We start from the raw sequence: 15,031 nt of genomic DNA, 5'->3' as shown, positions 1-15,031 counted from the left end.
AAATTTGCTGAGAACTTATGAGAGGTAAAATGTAGATTGTTTCTTCATCAGAATAGATATGGAGAAATTTAGCATTGCTTCACTTTCTTACTAAAGGTTCCTTTGCAGTGAATGGGTGCCGTCAGAATGAGAGTTCAAACAGCTGATAAAAACACCACAATAATCTACTAGTAGATTACTTGTAGACTATTGTGATGTTTTGATCAGCTGTTTGAACTCTCATTCTGACGGCACCCATTCACTGCAGAGGATCCATTGGTGATGTAATGCTAAATCTCTCCAAATCTGTCCTGATTAAGAAACAAACCCATCTACAATCAAGAAAAGTAGTAGACACGTAGGTACGAAAGGAAATTCGGGGAAGAGGAAAAATAACCAACCATTAAAGGATGGAAAGAACGAGCGTCCTTGCCTTTTTTTGTGTGTTTGAGCGTTGTGTGTCCTTGTGATTGGAATTAAGGGATTTCCACACAGTAGTTTTAGACATTTCATCAGATATGTTAATATCAGAGGGATCGCTTCTGGACAACAGGTGGACACAGTTGAGGAGAGGAGGGTTGAAGGCAGGAGAAGGGAAGAGAAGGGAAGGTGAGTGTTAGTAAGTACACATAATCAGATACACAGAGGACATTGTGGGGTTTAAGCTTATTTTGAACACCACTGGACAGGGCTCCAGGGTTTGCGTTACATCATAGAGCTTCTGATGTGGAAGTCTGCAGCAGTGTGGTACCTGGGGTCTGGGGTTCGAGGTGAGTGTAGAGGTTTGCTCTCCATTGGGATATGCATTGTGTCTTTGTCTTGTAATTTCTCAGAGTCATCAACCAGCATCTCCTGTGATTCCTGCTACTCATATAAACACATACACCTGTGTTGCATTACATGTGACAAACTACAATGCAAAATTAGGTTGATGTACTAATCTCAGTTTACATGCATAACTAACCTGATTTGTTTGAAAGGTCGGGATAAGTTTGTTAAGGGTGGAACCTTAAAATTGTACTCTAAGTGTTTACTGATCATTTAAATAATAGTCCACTGTATGTATGTGAAAATAACATTTTTAAATAGTAGTGCAATACACTGTTGTCACAACATTCATGTTGCATTTTTAGTTGTTGGTTGCCATCCAGTTATTATAAAGGAAATAATATTTAAAAAAAAATGAAATAACATCATAAAAATTAAATATAAAAAAATAAAAAACGTTTTCATTTGTGCATTTTTTATTTGTTTATACGTAATTGTTTTTATGTTGCATTTTTAATCCAAATAAAAAAATTAAAATAGCTTAAAATGAGTTGAAAAACTTGCTAAAATTACTTTTGGTTCATTTGTTATGCATGAAATGGAATGTTGAGCACATTTCATTGTGATTTACAATATTGTATTGTATACAGAATAATTTGGATAAATAATAATAACATGGAAATGTAGCTTTGTAGTTTTCTTCCCATAAAGACAAGGTACATACTATGCGCATTACACATATTGCACAGTATAAAAAGTTTCTACTAATATTCGTTTAAGACCTGGATTTACCTAGATAGATGTAACAACATTGATTGTTGGGATACCCTTTGCTTAATTAAACTCTGCATATAGATCACAAACCTCCTCTGCCTTTTTGGAATCATCATCCAGCTTCTTCTTATTCTCAGGCATCAGATCATCAAGATAACTAAGCTCCCGTTTGGAAAAACAGAAGTCCAGCAGCTTACGGATGAACACTAATGCCAGCACCTGCAGGAGATAAACGTGAATATGATTCAAATGGTTCTTAGATTAGCCTTCAGCACTATGCTTGACCACAGCACATGCTTCACAAAGGTCATGGGTTTTATTCCCATGGACAGCATGATCTGATTAAATATAGTGTTCTTTGTTTTGGGTCGTACCATCATAGGGAAGACGATTGCGGCAGGGGACGTTTTGATGACCCAGAGCAGCACAAGGCAGGTAAGTTGGGTCAGAGTGAACAGGTGAACCTTCCTCAGAGGAACATGACGTAGATAAATAAAGTCTGGTTGGTGCTTCGCTGGCATGCCAAACAATTTCAGACGGTCAAAAAACTGCGAAAGACAGGACAGAGAAAGATGACAAGTGACTGATGTGTTGGCATGTACATGTATGTTTAGTTCAGACGAATGTCTCTACCTGAATGCCTTTCAGAGATGAGACGCCCATGTAAAGAAAAACACCATAGAGAACCGGCATGGGAATGAACTGCGAAACAAAAGGCAAGACATTAAGACATTTTGTTATCTAAAGCAGTAGCTATGTTTCCATCCAAAGATGCAAATTTAACTTATGTGCAAAACTGTAATATCGCATAAAATATTTGTGAATAAATTTCCAACCATCGTGTCAAACAGAAAAAAATGATTACTTCCTGATAAACTGCCTCTAAATATCAATAAGAAAAGTAGGAGAAGCCACTGAATATAATAATTTTTATTTATGATAAATTACTTGCACCTCAAAGCAAGCAGAAGAAACACACTAACTCGAGGTGGATGCTACTGTTTGGGAGCGCAGTCTTATAAGACAATTATACAGCAATACTTTGATGACATTTTGCTCAGGCATTTCAGAATGACCAAAACATTTCAGATGCTGTGCAACGAGATCGGTCCGCTGGTTAGTCAAGTTATCCCGTCCCATTGTGCAAAGTCACATGACTTTTTTGATCGCAAGCTGGAATTTATTCGATAAATGTGTTTCCATTGTAATTTATGAGCATTTTTCGTATCGGATAAAAAGTTTATCCTACTCAATTGTGTGCACAAGTTTTTTGTGTACATTTTTAGAATCGATGCGAATCTTGGCGTTTCCATCCAGCATTTTTTATGTGATATTCCAAAATGTACATAGCTAAGTTTAAGTTTAAGTCGTGACGTATTGTCAAGTATGGTGACCCATACTCGAAATTGGTGCTCTGCCTTTAACCCATCCAAGTGCACACACACAGCAGTGAGTAGTGAACAAATCCACACACACAGTGGGCAGCCATGCTGCGGCGCCCGGGGAGCAATTGGGGGTTCGGTGCCTTGCTCAAGGGCACCTCAGTCGTGGTATTGAGGGTGGAGAGAGCGCTGGACGTTCCCTCCCCCCACCTACAATTCCTGCCGGCCGGGGGCTCGAACCCGCAACCTTTCGATTACGAGTCCGACTCTCTAACCATTAGGCCACGACTTCCCCAAGGGGAGGGGGGAAAGGGACGTTCTCTGCATTTAACCCATCCAGGAACACCTGGAGCAGCGGGCAGCCATCAATGCGGCGCCCGGGGAGCAGTTGAGGGGTTCGGTGCCTTGCTCAAGGGTCTCACCTCAGTCGTGGTTGCCGGACCTGAGACTCGAACCCACGACCTTCGGGTTACAAGTCCAACTCTCTATCCATTAGGCCACGACTGCCCCCTGAAAAATTCAGGGGAGAGCGCGAACGCAGTCCCCCACTACCATAAATTATGCAGTCGAGATTCCCACATTTGGGGAATTCGCAGGGGTCAGCTCAACCGGAGTGCAATGGCCAAGCCTCGCCCTGGGTGAACCACCTTCTTGATCATGGTGTCTCCCCTGCCAGGTAAGCTAGCTAGCTAGGAAACATAGCTAGTTACATTCATATATATTTTAAGCTTGTCTGATTGACTTCTATAGTATGGACAAAAAAATACTATGAAAGTTAATGGGACCTGAAATCATTTCGTACCAACATTCTTCAAAATATCTCCTTTTGTGTTCCACAGAAAAAGTTAGTCATACAGGTTTGTAAGGACATGAGGGGGAGTAAATGATGACACAATTTTCATTTTTGGGTGGACTATCCCTTTAAGAAGGGCACACTTTACATATTATATGACAATCACAGAATTTTTGTAATTACCTGCAATGCTCCAGTCATGAACACAGATGAGCCCATGAGTAGAAAGATTACCAGACCAGTCAGCCTCTGCTCTCTAATACCCAGAAATCGAGGTTGCTCTCCAGGGGCGGAGCTTTCAGACTCTAGCTTCAGGCTGTTGACATGGGTAATTGACAGGACGGTTGCTGCAACAAACCAGGGTAACCCCATTATGGAACATACAGCCAGCATCACTCCAACCATCAGAAGATCCAAATGGTACCCGCAGCCTTTCTGTGTAGAGAAAATAGGGCACACACTTACATATGATCTGCACACACACACACACACACACACACACACACATCCTCTGTAAAGGCTAATTTAAAAAATAAACATACTAGCAGTTTGTGTTCCTTGCGGTTAATTATGACAGCGGTGATCTGCTGGTCCATGAAGATGAGGATGGTGCAAAGAACAGCTGGTATTAAGGCAGCCAGCACAGTCCACCATGGGTTTCGTCCGATAGGTTTAATAAACCAACCACGGTCATCACGCGTGGGCTATAATACACAACCAGTCAACAAGTCAAGAAAAGGGCCAAACCCCTGAAAATAGCATGGTAATCATATCCATAAAATAGTACTACTAATTATTTTTGTGAAAAAAATATAATGTATTCCTTTGATGGCAAAGCTGCATTTTCAGCATCATTACTCCAGTCTTCAGTGTCACATGATCCTTCAGAAATATTCTAATATGCTCATTTGGTGTTCAAGAAACATTTCTTCTTCTTCTTATTCATTTATTCTTATTATTAACATGTCTATATTCTTTGATGAACAGAAAGTATTTGAAATAAAAATTGCAACAATGTAAAAGTCTTTACTGTCACTTTTCACCAATTTAATGCATTGTTGCTCAATAAATGTATTATAAACCTTATATGATTTTTTATGTTTATGTTTTTTTTTACAGTGTAGTGAACATTGTGATTTATTTTGATTATGTAAACTGTACATTTCAGCATTTGCCTGGCTGACAAAGATGTGAGTGAATAGTTGAGAACGATGCAATGTTCATGACAATTCAGTCTAAATTGAGACATACATTTTAACTATGGATTAAATATTAGTCCAGCTCAATTGTTCATAGATCACTGTCTGCGCACAATGCGTGTATCCAGATTAGCCTGGGGTATAAACTAAATTCTAAGACTCAGCATTGTCTAATCATCTAATCTGTCATTGCAGGGGTGCCACTCTAAATGAATCATTTGAAAAAATGTGCCTAGAAACAAGACACAAAGAAATTGCACAAAAACAGGACTGTTGTGGATTATGAGTGGACACCAAAAACTTTGAAGACTGAAGCAGTGGATTCATCATTGTAAGGTAAGCTTTGAAAGAACATGATTCACAAGCAGAGCTTTTAGGAAGAACTGGAAAGCTTAAAGCATTTAGGAGAGTGTTTCCTCTTTACTGACTTACACAGATGTATCTCTTTTTTTAAGAAATATGAATTGATTAGCTTTTTGCATTTATTTTGGTTTATTTGTCAAGTGTATATTTTGTCATGTTAAGAGTTTGCAAAAATATAAGAATATTGCATACAAAAATACAAGTAAATATCAGTTCTTACTCTGGATATATACTATCAAAATAATATTTCGTTTTTTAACTAATTTGATTTAGTTTAAAGATTACATAACTTAGTGACTTTGGCTTGGAATAACATATCATGAAATGTATTTCAACAATGAATTAAATAAATACAACTCAAATATAAAATGAAAAATGAAATATTATGCACACATTGCTTAGATCCAGTAAATATTAATTCTGAAATATTAATACTACTACTATGACTACCACTTCTACTAATAATAATATAAAATTATTCTTAAAAATACTTCAACATCAGCACAGAGGCAAAAACACATGTTGATCACAACACAAAGGTAAACATTTTGGAAATTATTTAAAATCCTCCTTCTACGTCCTGAAGAGGGAGCATGGATAATCCACAAGGGGGCAGAAGAAATGTACTTTACCACTTTTTGGCAAAGTATTGATCACATTAATGATTTAGAGGCCTTAGAAAGCAATTTATTAAATATAATGCATGCAGAGCTAAATACACAAACACAAGTGTGTGTGTGTGTGTGTGTGTGTGTGTGTGTGTGTGTGTGTGTTTGTATGCGCACTCGTTTATGAACACTACCTTGAAGTTGCTGGGCACTTGTAACTTTTGGGATGGAACTCCAATTAAATAATCGAACAGGACCATGAGAACAATGGTGAGGAAAACAGCAAAATCACTGATCATTGACCGTACCTACACAACAGAAACACACAAAAATACACACTTTGTATTTATTGTATAGAAAATAACACTATGTTTGAAAATTATGTTTGTGAATGAGTATTTTAGCCTCACCCGTGTTGGGAAGTATCTGCTAGTCTTGAACTGTTTCAGGAAGGTAGACAGGAAAAAGGTACTAAAAAACAAGATGGCTGACCAGAAGAGCACATCAGGAGTGTAGGGACCATGGTGTCCACACGCCGATCCAATAAACTGCCCCTGGAGATCTAAACACTCCTACTCACAACACGCACACACACAGAGTTTGGCTCATGTTTAACTGCACTGCAGCCGAGACGCTGACTCAGCTGTGAAAATAGGATTAGCACTAAATGCGATCTGTGTGAGACTACATTGTGAAATAACACCGCACTGCAGTAATGGGATGAGAATTAACAGGACTTCGACTGTACAGTGTGTGTTTTAGGATTTTCTTTTCATTGCTTGACACCAGTCTTTTCAAAAACTGGTGTTTATGAAGATGTGAAGTTGTTGAGAAGTTAAAACTGGGATCACATTTAGAGGAGTACTTTTCCCCCCTTTTCCCCATTAAGAATAACACAGAAAGAAATGAATACTATTTTTCACACATTATATTCAAAATCATCTGTACTCGCATGAGATTAAGAGGCGTGTTTTATCACAATGACACAGGCGTGTTTTATCACAATGACCAGAATACTGATCACATGACTCGTGTTTGTCTTGGCTACATCTCCACTTTAAGAATAAATTAATAATAGGTGACAAATTTGATCAGGGTATTTCTTCAATTGCATCAGTGACCAAACACTTTTGCTTTTCCAGATAATACATCCATGCCAGTAGTTGTCAGTATAAAGTTGCTGTATCAGCCAGCTAAACAAAGAATTGCACTTTTAAGGTTACACCATGTAAGAATGTTTCTGTTTCCAGTGGTTAACTAAGATTGTGGGAGCATGTGGGAGGTTGAAGTACCGATACAGTGAGGTTGCTCCATGGTACTGCAGAGGCTGTGATGTTCCTTTGATTCCACACTTGTAGTGTTTTATTACTGGGGATATCAGGCTCTGCACACCTACAGCTGATGCCATACAATACAATGTGTTAAAATAAGTCCTTTGCTTTCCATTTTATCTAATTTACACCTGGGAGAAACAACTGATGAAAGCTAATTGTTTACTGACTTCCAACTTGATGAGCAGGTGCATAGGCATCTGTGTATATGCGTTTATACTTACTAGGCCAGTGTTAGTTTGTCTAGATCAGCATGTCTGTTGATGGGGTACAGTTCTCCAAGATGCAAAAGTTTCTCTAGTGCTTCATAAATGAAGATAAGGCATATGAGCGCAGCAAACGCTTCCTCTGTGAAACGTGTGATGTAACAGACCAAGGAGCTAGCATCCGTTGCAACAAGAAGCAGACACAGGAAAGCCGTCCACAGACCGATACAAGTGCGCAGGGACAGGTATGAGAGATCATAGTCTCTACAGGGACAGAAACGGACAGGAGAGAGACAGTATAGTGGGTTAAGATCTGATCATATATGAAATATTTTGCAGATTTATTACACAATATAAGGAATAAGGCTAAATCAGTAAATTAATACTAAATTGATACAGAAGATATATTCTAAACGCATATTCTACATTCTTGTTTTATGTAAGGGAATGAGGGATTTTTTTATATATTTTAATACACAATAATCAATAATAATACTTCTGTCATGACAACTCTCTGAGCGTTTATCATGGTAATATACATGGCAATGTTAATGAGTTTGGTCTTGGCAGAATAGATCTGCTATGCTGCTGCTGCTGTGGCAGAGCAAGTACTGAGATTTGCTACTGCCAATACATCCACAGACAGGCTGCTGTGATTATGTAGGAAATACTGCTGCTGCACATATATATAAAATAACCTCAAAATATATGACATACATGAAATCACCCCATAACTGATCTATACAGGTGGAGCTGGGGAAGGTGGAGGGTTTCTGAAGTGCGTTGCAACTGCTACAGCAAGCACTAGCCAAGTATTTGAATGTTGAGAAGCAAGCTAATTGGCTGCTGATGAGAAAAGAAACCAATCGGCTGCACCGTGTGAATAATGATGGTAATATATCAGATTGAGTTAGAACTTATTGGCCTCTAGAGTTTCATGACAGAACTGTGTATTTATTATTCAGTATAATAATTATTTATCAAATGTATCATATTCATCACCAATCACATTTTTTCTGGGTGAGAAAGTGAATGATTAGTCTGGTCTGTACTGACTTGCAAAACTTGAAGAGAATCTTTTCAAACACAAGGACAGGTCCAGTGCTGCCCAGTATAGTTAGCGGCTGTCCAGCGAACAGAGAGTATGCTACTCCAGTCATAGATGCTCCTAAAAGAGACTCAATCGCACTCTGACACGCACACACACACACACACACACACACATAAATACACATGACTGCTGTGTTTTGCATTACAAACATATTTTTCACGTGACTTTGCCTAACAGACCACACAGAAACAAAACTGTGTGTTTGAGTACTTACAATGCGACCTTCTGTAGCCTCTCCCAGAAGTCCTCCAAACGTGATAACAGGAGACATACAGGCACAGTACAGAAACAGAAAAGAAGCTACACACTGCAAATTCAGACCATCTTTATAATCACTCAAATAAAATGGAACTTTTCTTTTCACATCCAGAATCAGTCCACCAAACAGCCTACAGAGAGAGTGAAGAGACATAGACAGAACTATATTTTCATTGATTTCAAATGTTTTCATACTGAGCTAATAACATTTCTTTCCCCTAAACCTCTTACCCTCACACAAACCTCTTTTTTTGTTGTTGTTGTCATATTGAACACATTATTCAGTGTTTACACGGCTATTTTCCTCATGGGGACTGTTGTAAATTATTTCAGGTTTTAATATTCTAGTGAGGATATTTGGCCTTGCGCAGTGTGGTTAAAACCTGAACACACACCTTCCAGTTCTCTGCAGTTCTAGTCCATGGTGCTCTCCATGCTGCTCTTCCTCAACAGGAACAGCTGTTCCGTTCGGCACTCCTGGCATCTTTCTTTTCTCCTATTCCGTGAGAGGAGTAGATAAATTACCACATATAATCAATCACTTCATCCACACTGTAAAACATGTTTGTTTTACCTTACCTGTGATGGGACACTTTTAGGAGGTTCTATACGTATAGAAGGGTCCCATTCCCCTGGAGGCAAAACTGTCACTTGATCTAGAAACTCATCTATACCAGCCAACAAATCACTTCTGTTCTTGGCCTTATATGCAACATCATGGAAAATCTAAATAATGGAAGAATAAAATTATATTAAATAAAACATAAAAATAAGAAAATTATATTAAAGATAGAAATTAGCATTTAAAAATAATTTGAATTGAATCGATTTAAATCTACAAATGGTATTTTTGAAAATGCAAAAGAATTGAAAATGTAAATGTAAAATTAATGCATTAATATTCAATGAGATAGTAATATTCATTGACCTCATCGGTCATGATGGTAGCCATGGAGCGACCAATCTCATGGTACTGTTGGGCTTTTCCATCGGGACCAAGTAAAATGAACACAAATCTGCAGAGTAAAAAGTGATTTTGATCATTCTGTTACAATGGCGTTATCATCTCCATTTATGCATTTGAAAGCAAACACTTTGTACCTAGTGGGAATGGGAACTTCAGTGAGCCCTGTAAGCAGTACAGCAGGAGACAGGCGAACGAATGCAACAATGGATCTCTCTAAAAAGTCCAGCTCCCCAACCAGCACATTGGAAGCTTCTGCTCCAGTGGGGATCTTCTTCATGAAATGTGTGTCCACCTAGAGAGAGAAGGTCATAGCAGTGCTATTTTTGTATTATTTGTATTTATTAATATTTTTTATCATATTTAAGTTTTATTCATTTGTTACGTGTCATAGTCATTTTTTTTTTTTTTTTTTTTTTTTGTTAGCTTTCTTTAATTATTATTTCAGTTTTGGTTTTACTAATTTAATACTTTATACATATTAGTTTCCAAGGCAATATTTCTCATTTTTATTTACATTTTTTAAGTTCAACATTTCATCTAATATTTATATAAATAAATAATGTAGAAAAGAAATGGTCGACTGGTGGTTATTCCAGTCACTAACTCCAGCTGTTCAGATAAAAGGAACAGCTGGGGCACAAAGTTTTGCTACTTTTTTACGTTTTTGCTACTGTCACTCTAAATGGCTGACATCTGGCTCATTAAAGTTCATTTCCTGTTTCCTGATCATTAGCATAACATTACACAAACAATCTGCAGTACCTCTAAAGATCACCAGGTGGCAGTGTTTGTGCGTATGTGTGAGTGCATTTGTCCCAGATGTTCTTGGTAATCGATACATTGCCTGCCTTCAGTGAGCACTCAGGACATGAACAGAAATAAACTGATTGAACCTATTTGGTTTAAAGGGTTATCTTGCTCAGTACCATCTTTCCTCTATTTTTTTACATCCATTTTTCTATATCTGTTTTCTCTGAAAACTGGATGTAGGAGAGATTTTTGCTTCTTTTTTTTTGATTGTGTCTAATAACTAATAACCTATATTTTGAAGCCAAACAATGATCTGTGAGAATATGCTACATACAGTATACATCACAAACAATAGTGATATTGTACCAGTTTTAGAGTAAAATAAGTGTTTTTTTTTTATTTAATTAACTTGTGATGTTCTTCTTATTGTTGTGGTTCTAGTACCTTGCTGAGATCCATCTGGCCATTATCCGCTGCTCCGATCTTTACATCTGGGTTTGTAGGTGGAGGCTGGGGAGAAGTGGCAGGACCTGAGAGATACAATTAAATATGATAAATATCTCATATCTACAGCATCCTACAATATCCAGATCGCACATACAACCCAAATTCCGAAAATGTTGGGACGTTTTTCAAATTTGAATAAAATGAAAACTAAAAGAATTTAAAATCACACGAGCCAATATTTTATTCACAATAGAACATAGATAACATGACAAATGTTTAAACTGAGAAATTTTTAAATTTTACGCACAAAATGAGCTCATTACAAATTTGATGTCTACTACAGGTCTCAAAATAGTTGGGACGGGGGCAGGTTTACCATGGTGTAGCATCTCCTCTTCTTTTCAAAACAGTTTGAAGACGTCTGGGCATCGAGGTTGTGAGTTTCTGGAGTTTTGGTGTTGGAATTTGGTCCCATTCTTGCCTGATATAGGCTTCCAGCTGCTGAAGAGTTTGTGGTTGTTTTTGACGTATTTTTCGTATAATGATGCGCCAAATGTTCTCAATAGGTGAAAGATCTGGACTGCAGGCAGGCCAATTCAGCACCCGCACTCTTCTACTACAAAGCCATGCTGTTGTAATAGCTGCAGTATGTGGTTTTGCATTGTCCTGCTGAAATATACAAGGCCTTCCCTGAAATAGACGTCGTCTGGATGTTGCTCTAAAACCTTTATATACCTTCCAGCATTCATAGTGCCTTCCAAAACATGCAAGCTGCCCATACCGTATGCACTTATGCACCCCCATTCCAACAGAGATGCTGGCTTTTGAACTGAACGCAGATAACACGCTGGAAGGTCTCCCTTCTCTTGAGCCCGGAGGACATGGCGTCCGTGATTTCCAACAAGAATACCAAATTTGGACTCGTCTGACCATAGAACACTTTTCCACTTTGAAACAGTCCATTTTAAATAAGCCTTGAAAAGGACACGATGACGCTTCTGGACCATGTTCACATATGGCTTCCTTTTTGAATGATAGAGCTTTAATTGGCATCTGCAGATGGCATGGTGGATTGTGTTTACCAACAGTGGTTTCTGGAAGTATTCCTGGGCCCATTTAGTAATGTCAATGACAGAATCATGCTGATGAGTGATGCAGTGTCGTCTGAGGGCCCGAAGACCACGGGCATCCAACAAAGGTCTTTGGCCTTGTCCCTTACGCACAGAGATTTCTCCAGTTTCTCTGAATCTTTTGATGATGTTATGCGCTGTAGATGATGAGATTTGCAAAGCCTTTGCAATTTGACATTGAGGAGCGTTGTTTTTAAAGTATTCCACAATCTTTTTACGCACTCTTTCACAGACTGGAGAGTCTCTCTCCATCTTTACTTCTGAGAGACTTTGCCTCTCTAAGACATCCCTTTCATAGCTAAACACATTACAGACCTGATGTCAATTAACTTAATTAGTTGCTAGATGTTCTCCCAGCTGAATCTTTTCAAAATTCCTTGCTTCTTTAGCCCTTTCTTGCCCCCGTGCCAACTTCTTTGAGACCTGTAGCAGGTATCAAATTTGAAATGAGCTCATTTAGTGGATAAAAGTGTAGAATTTCTCAGTTTAAACATTTGTTATGTTCTCTATGGTCTATTGTGAATAAAATATTGGCTTGTGTGATTTGAAAGCCTTTTAGTTTTCATTTTATTCAAATTTAAAAAACATCCCAACATTTCTGGAATTCGGGTTGCAGTATAGTACCAAAATAAAGCTGTTTGTATATGTATATTACTAATATTATTTATTAGAATTAAATAAATTATTTTAAAGTTAAGCATAAAACAGGTGTTAGTATGCTAATTTTCAGCTAAATTTCATCTGCTGTCCCTGGGCAGGAGAATACAAAACAAATTATGTGACAAAAAAACATCAGTATAATACCATTTACATTAAAATCCCTCTTTTCATATTATACCCACAAGAATACCACTCAGGATGTGATGTAATCTGTAAAACCCTTTATGGAGCATAGCACTCCACCCAAAGAAATTATGTCAATAATGCATGACCAGAAGTAGTCAAACTTCAAAAGAATGATTTAGACAACTTTACTAACTGAATTAGAAAATTATGTTTACAGAATAATTAATAAAAAAATAGCTTTGCATTTGTCCTTTGATATATTTTCGAGCAATCGCCCCATAGATTTACATTGTAAATGCATTACTGTAAGCACAGCGTTGACAAATCATATCAAAATCAACATTATGTAATTATATCTAAAGGGCTTAAGTTGTATTTAACCAATAATATTTCTTCATGATGCACATGTAAAATGTGCAGTTTAGCTCACCCGACTTGTCCATATGATGAGGTTCACTCTGTTTCCTGCCTGAGTCAGTAAGGGACTTGACCATGGGCAGCAGGTTGTTCCTCTTCTTGTCACTCTGGTGGTGATGCCTCTTCAGAAGTGCGTCTCGAACCTTCATTCTCACACTGTCATCTAGTTCATGAGCTGCCTCCTGATGGTCAAGCACCAAATCTACACACAACAAATTATACATATACACATGTGAATACAAACCAAACACAATCGACTTTTGAAAGACAATCATGTATAATTTAAAGGGTTTTTATTGTTTGCATGATTAAACTGTATGATAATGATGAGCAGCCTCATAGTTAGATCTGAATATGTTCTATTCCAGCATGCTAAACAATGCAGTACTTTCTCAGCCTCTCACTTTCTCTTTTTCTTTAAAACCTCCCTAATCAGAGCTGATGCAGCACTGTTAATCTGCATCACTCACTCTTTCCCTCCCTTCCAACCTTTACAGTATAATTATTCTCTCTTGGTCTCCCTGTCCTTCTATTTCTCCGGTATTAATCTTGTTCTTACCATTGCTGCAACACTGATCATAGCCGCTACGGATTCTGGGCCCCCTGGACAGAATATTCACCCTGGCCCGAGACGCTCAGGCCTTAGCCCGGCCCCTGTTCGAGAGCTTAACAGAATTACCAGCCCGAGTCCGTCCCGAGCCCGTCTTTTTCCCCTTCTCCCAAATCAGATTATACTGTTTCAGCTATTAAAATAGTTCACTTTTGTATGTAATGGCAAAGTGATTATACTTAGTTTAGTTTTTTTTATTAAGTTTATTTAGAAAAACGTTTGGAGCATTTTTTTGTTCGTTAAATTAATTTTTTTCTTTCTTAAAGTAACGACCAAGCGGCCAGAGGCAGACCGGCAGGCTGATCATAGCCATGTTTGATCAATTTATCCTTCTCAAATCATCACAACTTGCCTAAAATAAAATCTATAGATATACTAAAACAGTTCAAGCATATAACAATGTTTAAACGTTAAACCTAGATAAATGTGCGCTGCATCCAGTTTGTGCGGAGAGTGGAAGTTAAAGCGCAGGACATGGAGGCACCAGAGCAATCAACTGCAATTTTTTTCCATGGAAACAACTTACGCCGCAATTTTTGCTCATAAAAGTAAGAGTAATACATCATTCGGAACTGTAAAGGGTCTACTTTTATTTGTGTGCACTCACAATATCAACAAAACATTTTATAAAATATATAAAATAATTTTATAAAATAAAGAAAACAATGATGCGCCGTCTCGTCTTGAACAGGAGCGCTTCACAAAAATGAACCGAAAGTCAGTGAATAAATGCCTCACAGACATGATAAATATATCTATAGAAAGCTTTAAATTACTACTTAATGAAATAAATCTAATCGAAAACAAAAACTCTTTCATTATAATCCGTGAAGGTGCGCGACTAATGAGGAAATGGCGAGTCAGGATCATCATATATTGGGCCGAAATGCAGGGCTCTAGCGTTCCCCTCGGAAGAAATCACGTTTCCACTAAATAGTATTGCAATAATTACTATTGTTTCCAAACAGGTAGTCCTGGTCCAAGCTAATGCTACCCATAGGGGACATTTTGAGCCACTCAAGCATTATGAAAGAACAGCCACAAATCTTCAACTCTTTGAAAAGTAAATCTACAAATGGTGTTCTTATATTTGTCTCTTCACATTAAAGGATATTTCAACACTGAAAAAAATGACACTTCACCATTAAATGC

The 15,031-nt window shown here is 37.8% G+C and overlaps 1 protein-coding gene across 1 annotated transcript in view; it reads right to left on the bottom strand.

The window, feature by feature from the left end:
• The window catches only part of LOC306878645 (electroneutral sodium bicarbonate exchanger 1-like), a 29,282-nt gene that overhangs the window by 1,574 nt on the left and 12,677 nt on the right, over window positions 1-15,031 (bottom strand). Inside the window, exons 6-24 of the mRNA XM_079431104.1 lie at window positions 13,283-13,471; window positions 10,934-11,019; window positions 9,874-10,031; window positions 9,701-9,788; window positions 9,352-9,498; window positions 9,168-9,268; window positions 8,729-8,903; window positions 8,460-8,593; window positions 7,422-7,667; window positions 7,159-7,264; window positions 6,277-6,438; window positions 6,061-6,174; window positions 4,239-4,400; window positions 3,880-4,131; window positions 2,155-2,223; window positions 1,896-2,069; window positions 1,612-1,740; window positions 731-843; window positions 413-521 (exon numbers count right to left, since the gene is read on the bottom strand). Of these exons, the coding sequence (XP_079287230.1) occupies window positions 413-521; window positions 731-843; window positions 1,612-1,740; window positions 1,896-2,069; window positions 2,155-2,223; window positions 3,880-4,131; window positions 4,239-4,400; window positions 6,061-6,174; window positions 6,277-6,438; window positions 7,159-7,264; window positions 7,422-7,667; window positions 8,460-8,593; window positions 8,729-8,903; window positions 9,168-9,268; window positions 9,352-9,498; window positions 9,701-9,788; window positions 9,874-10,031; window positions 10,934-11,019; window positions 13,283-13,471 (2,714 nt within the window). The remainder of the gene's footprint in view (window positions 1-412; window positions 522-730; window positions 844-1,611; window positions 1,741-1,895; window positions 2,070-2,154; window positions 2,224-3,879; window positions 4,132-4,238; window positions 4,401-6,060; window positions 6,175-6,276; window positions 6,439-7,158; window positions 7,265-7,421; window positions 7,668-8,459; window positions 8,594-8,728; window positions 8,904-9,167; window positions 9,269-9,351; window positions 9,499-9,700; window positions 9,789-9,873; window positions 10,032-10,933; window positions 11,020-13,282; window positions 13,472-15,031) is intronic.

Source organism: Barbus barbus (assembly GCF_936440315.1).
Source record: "Barbus barbus genome assembly, chromosome: 13".
Classification (NCBI taxonomy): domain Eukaryota; kingdom Metazoa; phylum Chordata; class Actinopteri; order Cypriniformes; family Cyprinidae; genus Barbus; species Barbus barbus.
Note: the sequence above shows the minus strand (reverse complement) of the source record. Positions and strands in the feature narration are given on the sequence as shown.